The sequence below is a fragment of the Arvicanthis niloticus genome, chromosome 18 (genome assembly GCF_011762505.2).
Source record: "Arvicanthis niloticus isolate mArvNil1 chromosome 18, mArvNil1.pat.X, whole genome shotgun sequence".
Lineage (NCBI taxonomy): Eukaryota > Metazoa > Chordata > Mammalia > Rodentia > Muridae > Arvicanthis > Arvicanthis niloticus.
The window spans coordinates 31,632,049-31,644,979 of NC_047675.1; the positions used below are offsets into that span (position 1 = coordinate 31,632,049).

The 12,931-nt window shown below is 52.1% G+C and overlaps 2 protein-coding genes across 2 annotated transcripts in view; one reads left to right on the top strand and one right to left on the bottom strand.

Moving 5' to 3' along the window:
- Positions 1 to 662: 662 nt before the first annotated feature.
- Hsd11b2 (hydroxysteroid 11-beta dehydrogenase 2) lies at positions 663 to 5,948 on the top strand. Its single transcript, XM_034522676.2, has 5 exons — positions 663 to 1,039; positions 4,103 to 4,315; positions 4,433 to 4,618; positions 4,725 to 4,862; positions 5,020 to 5,948. The coding sequence occupies exons 1-5, from the start codon at positions 775 to 777 to the stop codon at positions 5,415 to 5,417; spliced, it is 1,200 nt and encodes a 399-aa protein (XP_034378567.1). The 5' UTR covers positions 663 to 774; the 3' UTR covers positions 5,418 to 5,948.
- Positions 5,949 to 6,414: 466 nt separating this feature from the next.
- Positions 6,415 to 12,931, bottom strand: part of Atp6v0d1 (ATPase H+ transporting V0 subunit d1) — a 39,730-nt gene continuing 33,213 nt past the window's right edge. The window contains exons 3-8 of the mRNA XM_034522678.2: positions 12,595 to 12,773; positions 11,190 to 11,269; positions 7,623 to 7,700; positions 7,318 to 7,494; positions 7,154 to 7,231; positions 6,415 to 7,042 (exon numbers count right to left, since the gene is read on the bottom strand). Of these exons, the coding sequence (XP_034378569.1) occupies positions 6,881 to 7,042; positions 7,154 to 7,231; positions 7,318 to 7,494; positions 7,623 to 7,700; positions 11,190 to 11,269; positions 12,595 to 12,773 (754 nt within the window). The 3' untranslated portion in view covers positions 6,415 to 6,880. The remainder of the gene's footprint in view (positions 7,043 to 7,153; positions 7,232 to 7,317; positions 7,495 to 7,622; positions 7,701 to 11,189; positions 11,270 to 12,594; positions 12,774 to 12,931) is intronic.

The following is a 12,931-nucleotide window of genomic DNA, read 5'->3' on the forward strand; positions in this document are numbered from 1 at the left end:
GCAGAAAATGAATCGAAACAGAAACCCCCAAGAATCTCGGTGGTCACCCTTCTCTCCTAGCTGTAACTGAGAACGGCACAGGTGAGAGTGCACATTTGGGCGTGTGTACCAAGGACCTAAGGCATGGCACTGCGTGCGGGTGCGGGTGTGGCTGGCAGCAGACTCTGGCTGCTTCCACGCAGTGCTCTGGAAGTCCTGGCGATAGCAATATGGAATACTTGAACGAAAGGTGGTGGTGGTGGTGCTGATGTGGGTGGTGTGTGTGTGTGTGTGTGTGTAAGTATTTGTGTGTAAGTATCCCTGAGGAAGCGTGAGCAGGGTGTGTACACCTGAGCGAGGAGGTTCAGAGCCCTTGGAGCGCCAATAGGCGCACAGGGGTGAATGAGATGCAGGGTACAGGGTTGGGCAGACTGGCCCTTTCCCGGGCGAAGCTGGCGACTGACGGCTCCGCCTCGTGCAACAACTTGGGGACTTTGTTCCGGCTTCTTCGAAAGCGGATCTAGCCGGGGGGCGGGGCGGGGGGGCACCTGCCTGGCGTGGGGTGCTGAGATAGAAGTGGAGGAAAGCCCCACCCCAGCCCCGCCTTCGTACCGCCCCAACCCCGCCCCCAGGGCGCTTTATAAGCTGGGTCCGAGGGCCCTGCAAAGAAAGCGAGTATCCCAGTATCCCTCCCACCCCAGGCCGGTGTTCCTCTGCACTCCGTGTCCTGGCCCCGAGTCCCTCTCGGCTCTCCCCAATCCGGCCCCCGCCCCAGCCCGGCCCGGCCCCGAAGTCATGGAGCGCTGGCCTTGGCCGTCGGGCGGCGCCTGGCTGCTGGTGGCTGCCCGCGCGCTGCTGCAGCTGCTGCGCTCAGACCTGCGTCTGGGCCGCCCGTTGTTGGCGGCGCTGGCCCTGCTGGCCGCTCTCGACTGGCTGTGCCAGCGCCTGCTGCCCCCGCCGGCGGCACTCGTGGTGCTGGCTGGTGCTGGCTGGATCGCGTTGTCCCGCCTAGGGCGCCCTCCTCGCCTGCCGGTGGCCACTCGCGCGGTGCTCATCACCGGTGAGTGTGCAGAGCGCAGGGACTCCAGGCTGGAGGGCGGGACCGCACACCTAGAGGGTTTCCCTTGGGCACCATCCAGGGGGACTCCGCAGCTCAGACGTGAGAGTCCTCCTCTAGATGGAAGAAAGTGAGCCAAGTAGGAAGCTCCGGGCACCTCACCAATTCCGGGTTAACTACCTGCGGCCGCGGGGATTATTGGTGAGAAAGTAGAGAGTGGGCAGGTGCTCAAAGGAAACTAGTGACTGAAAGAGGAGAAACTTAGTTTATGCTGAGCTCCTTCCTAAGAGGCCAGGTGTGGAGCAGAGGACAGTACTTTAGGGGACTACAGAAGACCTGAGACGGGGATAATGCCATCTCTTGAACTCTGCCTGACATCCCCCACTGGAACACACTCTCTGCTATCCTCTGGGGGCAGAGAGCTTAGATGTGGAGTTCTGCTCCCCCTGACCTCCACTGGCTGGAATCCTTGGAGTTCAGAACCGTCTGAGGTCACAGCAGCTGGAGAGTAGCTGCTTCTTAGATCCAGCTACCGATTGCCAAAACTGCAGCCGTCTGCAGTCTACACTAGCACCTCATCCTGCCTAGCCCTGGGTGCCCAGGAAAGGGGCCTCGGAGAGCTGGACTCAGGTGTCTCTGGTGCCTGCCTCAGCTTTCTTTGTCTGGAGCAGGGAATAAATCTGTCATCAGAAGGAGGGAAGGGGAGGGGGGCTGCAGACCCAGCAGGAAATGGGGAGGGGGAGGAAGGCCAGGGGGCATTGGTCCGTTGCATGGGAGGAGGGGCAGCTTTGTTTCTCCCCCAACCACCATGGCTTCTCAGAGATCTTGGTCCTTTATGGGTGGTCTGCATGGTAGGATAGGGAGGAAATCCTTGAACTGGACGTTGGAGGAAGTTGGGTGGAGTCAGGTGGAATCTGAAAGGTGTCTTGGATCAGAGAAAGGGTGTGAACAAAGGCTTAAGACAGAAATAAGTCTGATTTGGGAAGGGGATCAGTCAATAACCAGTCTGGCTGTGGAGGTGTGGTGGGATGTGAAGCTTCCTTGGGAGGAGATTTGAATGTCAGGTGAGAAACCAGATTGCACTAAGGTAGAGGAAGCTCATGGCTTCACAAGAGAAGGTGGAGGCTGAGCAGAACTCAGGCGAGGATGGAAGAGACTTCCAGAGTGAGTGTGAAGCCTCAGGGAACCTGTTTCAAGAGCCTGAGGAAGGAAAGCCACTGAATTCTCTTGAAATGATGCAGGGACTAGGTTATAGGCTCTGCCTTCAAACACGGAACAGATCTCTTCCTGTCCTCTGTGAGCTGCTTCACCAGGTCCTATGCCACTTCAGGTTCTACTCAGACAGCTGGGCAGTCCCTCCTGAGATCTCACCTCAGGTCCTTGCTACTGCTGTTGCTTCTAGTCTTGGGCCTGAGCAAGAGGTGAGAAGAAGGATGCTTTCTGTGACCTGGGCTCCTGCCATCTCTGCAAAGCTCAGCGTTTGGGAGAAGAGGATTTGCCCAGCCTACTCCAGTGTAAGCACTGGAAGTTGGCTTCTAGCTCCCTGATGCCTGAAAATTCCGGGGTTTCCCGTGTCATGTCACCACCAAGCAGCAAGGCACTTAAGTGACTGGGTCTTGCCCCACCTGCCAAGAACTCTGTGACTTATGCCTGCAGAGCTGTCACTCAGCCCTCCCCAAGAATGCCCAAGAACTGCTCGCCAAACCTACTCCCAAAGCTCAGCCATGGAGTCGTGTTTGGGCTGTGTGGCTTGGTACCATGTGTGCATGCATATGTATATATCTTCATGCTGATGGGTGACAGGGGTCAAGCTCATGTGTGAACATGCAGGCAGGTTTGCAGGTAAGCAAGAGGGTAAGATATGGGTGTCGGTTTGGACCCCAGAGCTGAGGCTTTGGGAAGCTTTTAGTGGAGTATGGTCTGCTCCAAAAGGAAGCAGAGGCAAGTGTGTATATGTACACACACACTCCCCTCCCCCAGTCAGATTTGCTTGGGAAGGACCCCTCAACACAGACTAGCAGGCCCCAGACACACAAAGCCCAGTTTGCAGCCCCCTGACCAGCTTTGTTCTCCTCTAAGCACAGGGGGCGGGGCTGAGACGAGGAGGGGTGCTGTTTGTCCAGGAGTGGGGAAGCTGGGCTGCAAAGCAGCTTTTCTGCACAGCAGGGCCTCGGAGCTGGCAGTTCCATAGACCCTCCTCCCCCACTGGCCCTCCTCATCCTCTCACTGGCCACCCACAGAGCCAGGATCAGCATGGAAAGCATCAAGGAAACAAGAGCTTATCAGTACCAGGGACCCCCACACTAGGGCCTTGCCTGGTGGTTCTTATCTCTGCATACCAAGGGCAAGAAAATGAAGGCTCCATGAGTAGTCACCGACCTCAGGTCACACTTAGTGGTCTGGGGAGGGATTCCAGTGCAGGTCTGTTTCTTCACTTACCATGCATGGTTCCTGTCCTGAGAGGGAAGTGGTCTGGGCCTCAGCAAATATATACATACATCCAAAGTCAATGACTGGAATCCCAAGGGGCAGAGATCAAGGGGAGTTGGGAACTGGGCTCGACTTGAGCCTGGAACAATAGTAGGAGCTATGGAGGCTAGAGGAGTACTCAGGTTGAACAGGGCCAGGAAGATGACATCTGGGCTTTATTCTAAGGCCCATAGGATCTTGGGGAAGCAAAAAGCCTCTGGGACTTGTCAGAAGCAGAGTGATACTGTCTTTTTTTTTTTTTTTTTTTTTTTTTTTTTTTTTTTTTTTTTTTTTTGTAACATATCCCTCTGACTTAGGCTGAGAATAGACTCATGGGACAAGTTGGGACCAGACTAGGTCTGTTTCTTCTAGAAAGTAAGGTTTATCAATCACATTTGATGGGATAGCTATAGGGAACCAGATAGGTAACAGCTGTCGCAAAATTGGTGCTCAGGGTTCAGTGAGGACAAACTTATAACACACAATTGTAAGGAAGAAGGGAGGGCTGAGTGTCCAGGAGACTAGATTCCACCCAGACTTTAGTGATCTCTGGCTTGTCCTGGGCTGGGAATTCATTGGCTATCCTACCCTGGCTAGGTTGTGACACTGGTTTTGGCAAGGAGACAGTCAAGAAACTGGATGCCATGGGCTTCACAGTGCTGGCCACTGTGTTGGATTTGAAGAGCCCTGGTGCCCTTGAACTTCGTGCCTGCTGTTCCCCTCGCCTAAAGCTGCTGCAGATGGACCTGACCAAGCCAGAGGACATCAGCCGTGTTCTGGAAATCACCAAGACTCACACGGCCAGCACTGGTCAGCAGATGTGTCTCCATTAAGGGTGGGCAGGGCTGGGTGAGTGCAAGGGAGGCAGGAATTTCGTGTTTGCTGTTAGGCTGACCCGAGGCTTCTCTCCTGTTTTATGCCCCCCAGGCCTGTGGGGTCTGGTTAACAATGCTGGCCTCAACATCGTAGTGGCCGATGTGGAACTGTCTCCAGTAGCAACTTTCCGCAAGTGCATGGAGGTGAACTTCTTTGGTGTACTTGAGCTGACCAAGGGCCTCCTGCCACTCCTGCGTCACTCAAGGGGACGTATTGTGACCGTTGGTAGCCCAGCAGGTAAATGCTCTTCCACTCTGAGACAAAGTGGTAAAGGAGCTGCTCTCAGGTGAGGAATGGTTTGGGGAACCCCAGGCCAAGGCTGAGCATCCCCATTCATCCCCAGGAGACATGCCGTATCCCTGCCTGGCAGCCTACGGAACCTCCAAGGCAGCTATAGCACTGCTTATGGACACATTCGGCTGTGAACTGCTTCCCTGGGGTATCAAAGTCAGCATCATCCAGCCTGGCTGCTTTAAGACAGGTGAGGGTTCAGGTTTGGGGTGGGACACGCATATGGCAGGGACGTGTGGTCTGAGGATGTAGTGTGGCTTGGTTTGCAGGCATAGTTTACATTAAATAGATTAGTGGCCTTTGGCTCCTCTGGCTGCCGGCTTCTGACCTTGTCACCCCTTCCTCAGAGTCAGTGACTAATGAGAACCTCTGGGAGAAGCGTAAGCAACTGCTGCTGGCCAACCTGCCTAGAGACCTGCTGCAGGCCTACGGTGAAGACTACATCGAGCACTTGCATGGGCAATTCTTGAATACACTCAGAATGGCATTGCCTGACCTTAGCCCAGTTGTAGATGCCATCATTGAGGCGTTGCTGGCAGCTCAGCCACGTAGCCGCTACTACATGGGCCGTGGCCTGGGGCTCATGTACTTCATCCACCACTACCTGCCAGAGGGCCTGCGGCGCCGCTTCCTACAGAACTTCTTCATCAATCACCTTCTGCCCCGAGCACTGAGGCCTGGCCAACCTGGCCCTGCTCAGGACACACCCCAGGACCCAAACCCTTCCCCAGTGGCGGCTCTGTGAGCCTCAACCCTAGGTGTTTCAGCAGGAGAGGCTTCTTGAGCCCTTGATCCTCTCCCCTGGCCATTATAGACCCCTCAACCTTACCCTAGAGTCTGTGTAAGAAAAGTCCAGCCTCTACTGCTGGTACCTAGTCCAGGCCCAGGAGGTGGAAGTGTGCTAGTGGGCCTCTGGGCCTCTCCTCTGCTTCATGAGCCCATACATACCCTACCAGGCACAATGTTCCACACTGCAGCTTGGAGAACCCAGATGGATGGAGAGTTAAGCGTAAGATTTTGGCTGTAGCCTTTGATAGGATTCTACAGACCATTTCTGTGCTAACTTTAGAATGATTAGGCAGGTGGGGACCGCCTCAGAATTCTTTTGGGACCCACTGTCTCAGTGCTGCAAGTCCAGAGTAAATCCCAACTGCCTCTTGACTGGCTCAAGATTTAGGTTCCCAATTACTGGCTCCCAGCCACATGGAAGCTTCGTGTTGTACTTGCCTGGTTGTTGGCATTTTAAAATAAAGATACATTTTTATTTCTCCTAGAATGAGAGAGATAACAGTGTTTGGAGGAGGTGACTGGTTGCCTGGGTGACAGGGTATGGCTATATGACAGAGATTGGGTACTTCTTGGGAGATCCTGGAACTCAGCAGGGGATCTGAGGAGGCTCCCTGGACATTCTGTAGTTCCTATCTGCTGGCCTCAGGCAAATCATTTGTCCCTAGGTCTGGGTTTCTGCATATTGAGATGAAGGTAATGGCCAATTCCAGGGAGTTACAGGGCCTAGTGAAGCAGTTAGCGAGGTGTGGGACCTCCAGAGCCAAGATATAACTATTCTCTAACAACCCCCACCCCAGCCTATCTTCCTACCCGAGCTCCCAGCAGAAAGAGCCATCCTCCAGGGACTTCCCTGTGGCTTCTGACTGCAGGAAAGACTCATCAAGGGTACAGTGATGAACAAAGCTGAGTCAAGGAAAGGCACGAAGGCACAAAGGAGGGAGCAGACAGCAGGCTTTTTAAAGAGGGCAATTTTATTGTCTCAGAGGGGCAGAGCTGAGGGAGAGGGCTGCAAAGCTGCTTTCCCAATACCCCAAGAATACATATTCTCTATTCTTCCCACAGATCATGGTTCTGGGGATGACCTATGGACAGGAAAGGAGGTTTACACTGTCCCAAGGGTTCTCAGGTTAGGGAGGAACATAAAAGTCACACAAGTTTCTTAGACATGTCAGTGGCTGTAAACATAGGGCTGGGGGGAGGGGGGCTCTTTGCTCTGGAGGGGATCTTGGTCCATTCTTGATCAGGGGAGAGGTGCCTAACCCCTCTTTAGGACTAAGAACAGTCCCAGAGGGGGTCATGGAAGCTGGGCAACCAATCCCAGGACAATGTGCTACACCTCACCAGGTCAGACAAGTGAGCCATGGGCTTTACCACAGCACACAGACACACACAGTGCACTGGGAACCATAAGTCAGAAGGCTAGAAGATGGGGATATAGTTGTCGATCTTGGCGCGATGGCGCTGGGCAATGCACTCAGCAATCCACACAATGTTGCGACATTCCTGTTCCTTAAGCTTCACAAAGGCATAAAAAACACCAAAGTGGAACTGGTTCAGGAAGGCCAGCTTGTTTAGCTTCACCTGTTGACAGACACAGGTGTGATGCACAGGTGTTGTGACCAGCAGGATCAGGCGTAAGTCACAACCCTCCCCATACGGGGTCGGCTCCACAAGATACCTGTGCTCACTCACCTCATGTTCAAAGAATCGGTCCTCCAAGGTCTTGTCTCCAGGATTGCTACCTGCACCCTCAAAAAGCAGTTTGTATTCCTGGCCAGGAAATGGGGAGAAGCACAGGCATGAGTGCTGGGTGCTAGGGGTGCCAACATGGCCACCTAAATCCTGTCAGCACTCACCGGGTAGTAGTCAGCTACATTCTTGACCTGCTCATAGTCATCAGCCCGAGCCAGCTGAGCCAAGCCCTCAGGGTAGAGTCGGCCACAGTGTGGAAAGAGCTTGGCACGGTCCTCCTTGGACAGCTCTGTGCCGAAAGAGTTGATGGTGATGATGAAAGCTCGGCGGTCTGCTTCAAACTGCAGGGCCAGTCCACAGGTGAGGAGAGAGGGAAGATGAGGGAGACCACGCCAGCCAGTTAGCAGAGCTCCCCCTGGCAAGGCTCAATGGGGACAAAAGGAAGAGAGGGGGGTGGAGAGGCACTCACCTCTAGGATAGGACACATGGCATCAGCTGTGGTCCCGCCCAACAGCGTACAGAACTTGTAGAAGGACTCCAGATAGGCCTATAGAGAAAACAATGTTTGCTTAGAGCAAGGATAGCAATACTGGGAGATTTATTAGAAGCCTAGTCAGTTTGATCTCCCTTCTCAAACCTTTTATGGTAGAGATGGGTCAGCTCACTCTATGACAACATCCCCTCTACCGAACATCTACCAATTTCAAGTTAATCATCCAAGTAGCAGTGGCTTGGTACATTCTATCTGGGTGTGACAAAACAGTTTCTGGCCCACTATCTGCTCCAGGGTACATATTCCCACCCTTTTCTGTTGCCAAGCTTAAGGGGGCTCCTGTCTTCTTCCTGGTGCTTTACCTTCCTTTTCTAGTATTCAGAAACTTCCTCTTCCCCAGCCCCAGAAAACCAACTATCCAAGGGCTAGTGAGGGAAAGTTATTCTCAGAGTTCACAAAGGTCTAGACTGAATTTATATGCCCTCCCTTGCAACAACCCACCTTGCAGAACACCACTACTCCTCTCACCCCCAGAAGGTCCCTAGGTTCCAACAGCAGGAACCAAATGATCAGGTCAGTTCCTGCTGAAGGATGGTTATCGCCTATGTGAACACCAGCCACACAGTCAATAACTGGGTACATGGGCTGCCAGCGGAAACAAGTCATTTTGTCCAGGCAAATTTGATCTGCTGGGCACGAGGAAAGGACAGGTCAGCTCACATACAAGGTCTTCCCTAACTCTCATTTACAAGGTCACACAGAGGTTTCTTTCCAATACCTCTCCCTGCACCAAGGTCTTGCAGACCTCAGGGGGAACATTTTTACATGAAACTTGACTCAGATGTCACCTAAGGTCCCATATGTAGCATGATCACAGAGACTCTGGATCAATATGTTAGGGACTATTCTGAGTTGGGGTTGGGAGGCTATGAAAAGCTTTCCCATTCAAGTGTGCCTTCCAAGCTGGCTGGAACCCATAGGAATAGGATGTGCATTCAAAAACAGATAAGATGATGATACCCAGAGCTCCACAAAACACAGTGACAAGATGAGCTCAGTAGAGAACCTGCAGGTGATCACTGAGCTCATAGGAAACAAAATGTTAATATAAGTAAGTAATAAGAAAAAGCCAGGAAAACAACAATAAAGTTTAGCATAGAGGATCAAAAGCCTGCAGGCAGAAATGGCTCTCCCACCTTGGTGGATTTCATAGCCCCTCCAGGAGTCAGTCCACTGTGGCCTTCTTTGTGGCCAGCCAAGCTGGTTACGCTAAAAATCTTAGGACCTACCCTAGTGGAGCCCGCAGTTCCTAGCTATGAGGGAAACTATTAACTAGTTTGGGGTTCCATGCCCTGTTCTACCTGTTTGCTTAGCCAAGCTGTACTGATCCCCAGAGAAGCTGACCCAAGGATTAAGGTCTACACTTTCCTCTAGAAGCTAGAGCAGCAAAGAAACTGGCAAGACTCAGGTACCAAGGTCACCTCCCCAACCCCACCCTGTCCCCTGGAGTCTGTCAACCCATGACTGCTGCACCAGCTGCCTACAATTCACTTGCCAGACGGCTGAGGGTCCACCTAATCTCCCATCTGTGGCCACTGGGCTGGGACATTGCCTGACAGGCAGGCAGTGTTGGCATGGGGCCCATAGTGTTGGGTCAGTGTTTATGAGCTGGTTTCTGGGCAGTCCTTGCCAGTGTGACTCCAGCTAAAACCAGTCAGGCCCAGAAAGGGTGTGGGTAAGGCTGGGGGTATAACCACACCCCTCATCCTGTCTGGGGCAAGGAATCTGTCAATAGGCCAGGTGAGTTGGTGGGAGCACTGTAAGATTTTTGTGCGAGTGCGTGTGTGCGTGTGTGCGTGTGTGTGTGTGTGTGTGTGTGTGTGTGTGTGTGTATGTGTGTGTGTGTGTGTATGCACATGTGCATTTTACCTTACCCTGACCAATAATCGGCCTTCCATCCTACAGTCAGTAGAGGGCCTTCTAGGAATATTCTGTTCTGTTAGAAGACTAGGCTCACAGCCTAAAGTTCATTTAATTTTTTTCATATTTTACTTATTTTGTGCATGTATGTGCAAAGGTAAGAAGACAGTTAATGGGTATCAGTTCTTTCCTTCTACCATGTGAGTCCCAGAAATCAGACTTAGGATGTCTAGCTTGACAGTTAAGCATCTTCATTTCCTGAGCAATGTTATCAGCCCGAAGTTACGGTTTTTGTTACTGTTGTTTGTTTTGTGACAGGGTCTCACTATGTAATCCTGGCTGTCCCAAAACTTACTACATAGACAAAAAACTCACAGAGATCTGCCTGCCTCTGCCTTCCAAGCACTGGACTGAAAGTCACTATGCCTGGCTTACCTTTTCTTGAGAGACTCTTACTTTCCTAGCATTCTGAAGTATGCACCACCACTCCCAGCTAAAGTTCAAACTCTTGCCAACACATTCAAGGTCCTGGGGACTTACGTGGCTCACTCAGTGCATGTGTCTTCCTTTGGATCTCCTCCCCACTATCCATATGAAACTTACACTTTCACAGTAAACCCCCTGCCATCTGGCATGGCCCATCCTCCTTGCTTTCCTTCTGCCTATCCTATCGTAACTTCTATCATCTACCAGCAGATCCTAGCTGTATGTTGACACAGGCCCCACAGAAAGACTAGAAGGTTTGAGCTCAGGCTGAGCCAAATGTCCACCAGCCAGCTACAATCAGGGCAGAAGACTCATACCTCCAACCCCCCAGTGGAGACTGGATAGATACCCCCAGGTTTAGGTCAGCGGGTCCCTTAGCCAGTGCCATCCTCAGCCTCTCTTCATGGGTTGCCTACTGTTGATCCATGGTCCTGACAAGTCTTCCAGGAGTCTTGGCATCACACCTTAGAATCACACCACAAACTGAACCCAGCCTTTCCCAAATGTCCCTAACTAGTAGCTACCTTTTACTCTCTACAATGACCATACAAACCAAGGAATCCTAAGTCCACTGTCTCTCCAGAGACTAGCCAGTCTATGCCATAGTCTAGTAGGAAGCAAAAGATGAATAAAAGCTGAAGATAGTGAGATATATGGCATTGGCTCATGGTCTGGGAACCTGAAAGGGTCATAATAAACTGGCTGTGCCTGGCTGGATCCTTCCCCCACATAACTAAGCACATGTTACTGCCTTTGCCTGTGCCTGTCTTGGCTGGCGAAAGCTCATGTGGTGTAGGTTTGAGGACTATGGCCCGGGTGGTGGCCCATGACATTCCTGGATGCTACATGAGTGAGTAGTTGTCCAGGAGCCAGCTCTGACAGGCCAAGTGTTAGAGCACCAGCCACTCTAGCTGATCTTATCTGAGCCTGCTGCAGATACCATGGGATGGATAACCTACTCCACAAAACCTTGAAACCATGACAGGACCCTGAGAATGAGAAGCTAAGCCCCTAGAAAGGAGCCTGATACAGGTGTATCCTGGCCCAGCATCTCACATAAAGACCTTCTGTCACACCCCCATCAAATCATTGACAAGTCAACCCCCACCCACCCCCGCTGTTTCTCAAGAACACTACCTTGTAAAGCGTATTTCGGATTATCTCGATGTTCATCTCATCAAGGTCCTGCTCTGAGATGCAGTCCTGGAAAAAAGCCGCTGGGGAGGGAAGACAAGGATGTAAAGAGCGGGAAAGCAGCCTGAGAGAGAAGCGGCTCCTGTCATAAGGCCCACTGAGCTAAGTACTGGAGACCCCCATCCAGCTTGAGATACTGCCTTGGAAGTAGTAGAAGCAATTCTCTGGGCTGTGTGTGCTGACCTGAGCTTTTCCTGCCTCTTTGCTCCTAAAATTGATTTATAAAGGAGGCGGCCAGCCATAACATGATCTAATCGCTGCTGGGGCAGACCCAAGTTTAGACCATGCCAAAGACAGGCTTGCATAAGAGGCCATGAGATTTCCCTTCTCCAGGGGCAGCTAGCTATCAATTTGGGGACTAAAAACCACTGCTATGTATACCCTATGAAGGCCTAGAGCCTGCACATGGGAAGCTAGCCTCCTTCTTCTTCTTTAGACAAGTATGAGCTTATGGAGAAGAGCAAGCTAAGCTTGGAGTAGTTAGAAATCCACTGCAGGACTAAGAGGAGAGGCTAGGGCAGGATCCCAAGGAGGGCCTGAAGACTTACCTGATGTCTCCCCTTTAAAGATGAAGAAACTGCAGAAGCCACAAACAGCCCAGAACTAGCTCAGAGTTACAGGGAGAACCAAAGCAAAGTAGGTGAGTAGATATGGCTGGCAAATCTCAGCTTAGGACCTTCTGATTCAACTCTGGTGGCTTCCTGGAATAATTCCCCAGGGTTTAGATTTTGGCTATAAAGGTACTAGCTAGTTCTGATACTCATGCCTTCCTTCTCTCCAGCATTCTAGGCAGACAGGACGGAGCCAGCACTAGTGAGCAGGGCTAACAGGAAGCTGTCCTGACCCCCTCCCTTCCTTGGCCTCTGACATGGACCTTGCATCCTGCTGGACACCATCTGACCTGACCCCTGGGACCTGCTCAGTGGAGTCAAACGATGCTGTTTGCTTTTCTTTCTGTCTCATTATGAAGGCAGCCAGTATAGCTCTGGTTAGGGCCATAGGGCCACAGTCTGCCAGACACCTCAGGACTCCAAGGGACACAAGCCCCTTGCTCTTCCCCATAAGTTCACTCAGCCCTCCTCTGAATTCCGAAAAACTACGCTATTCCCAAAGTTAGACAGTCTCAGTCTGGCCTTTGGGTTGCCTGTCTGCCTAGGAAAAGCATTGGGAAAGAAAGGAAGTAGGATGGGAAACAACGAGAACAGGAAACTGAGGGAAGGAGGGGCAAGGTCAGCAGCAGCAGTCTCCTGCTTTAGAGCTGCCCCGCCTCCTACAATCCATAAAACCCACACTGGGGCTCTGATGCTAAGACCACTGTCCAGCTGCTATTTCTACCACAGAGGCTCACCCAGGGGTGTGTCCACCAGAATGGCATTGTAGAGCTCTGCAGGTGTCTGTGCAATGTTCACAGCCTCCATCTGCTCAAAGCTGCCTAGCGGATGGCACTTGGGCACAAGTTCAGCTATTGAACGCTGGTGCAGTGTGCCTGTGATGAGCAGGATCACGTTGTCAATCATGTAGCTATAACTGTGAGAAGCAGACAACAACAGGGCAGACTGTTAGGGTAGAGGGCTGGGAGGCCTGGCCCAACACCCTTGCTCACATAACTCCTAAGAGTAAGTGTTGGCTCTTGGATGCTGCAGATAGGCTCCAGAGGGACTATCCTTCCCCACCCAGATTCCTGT